Source organism: Nestor notabilis, unplaced genomic scaffold, assembly GCF_000696875.1.
Source record: "Nestor notabilis isolate BGI_N333 unplaced genomic scaffold, ASM69687v1 scaffold18470, whole genome shotgun sequence".
Lineage (NCBI taxonomy): Eukaryota > Metazoa > Chordata > Aves > Psittaciformes > Psittacidae > Nestor > Nestor notabilis.
The window spans coordinates 59580-59870 of NW_009911813.1; the positions used below are offsets into that span (position 1 = coordinate 59580).

General features: G+C 57.7%; 1 protein-coding gene across 1 annotated transcript in view; it reads left to right on the plus strand.

Annotated features, from left to right (window-relative positions):
• The window catches only part of LOC104407309 (polycystin-1-like), a gene marked incomplete at both ends in the record, with an annotated part of 47586 nt that extends 47298 nt beyond the window's left edge, over positions 1 to 288 (plus strand). Inside the window, 1 exon segment of the mRNA XM_010016556.1 lies at positions 252 to 288. Coding sequence (XP_010014858.1) covers positions 252 to 288 — 37 coding nt within the window.
• Between the last annotated feature and the right edge of the window lie 3 nt (positions 289 to 291).

A 291-nucleotide genomic window follows, 5' to 3' on the forward strand; every position in this document is an offset into this window, starting at 1 on the left:
TGTGGTTTGGCCGTGCCTGGAGGCCCAAGAGCTGGGTTAGCGATGGGTTGTTGTAGGGGCGTCTGCTGCCAGTTCCGTCCTGCAGCTCCCTGTGTTTTTTGTCTGGGGTCTGTCCCCACGTTTGTGCTGTGGCCCACCAGGAATGGGTGGGAACAGCTCCGGGGTCACTTGGAGTGGGACGTGGTACCATAGCACAGCATTCCCAGCACAGCATTCCCACTTAGGTGCTCCTGACAATTAATGCTCCCTCATCCTCTCCCAGTTCCGGCACAAGGTGAGGTTTGAAGGGAT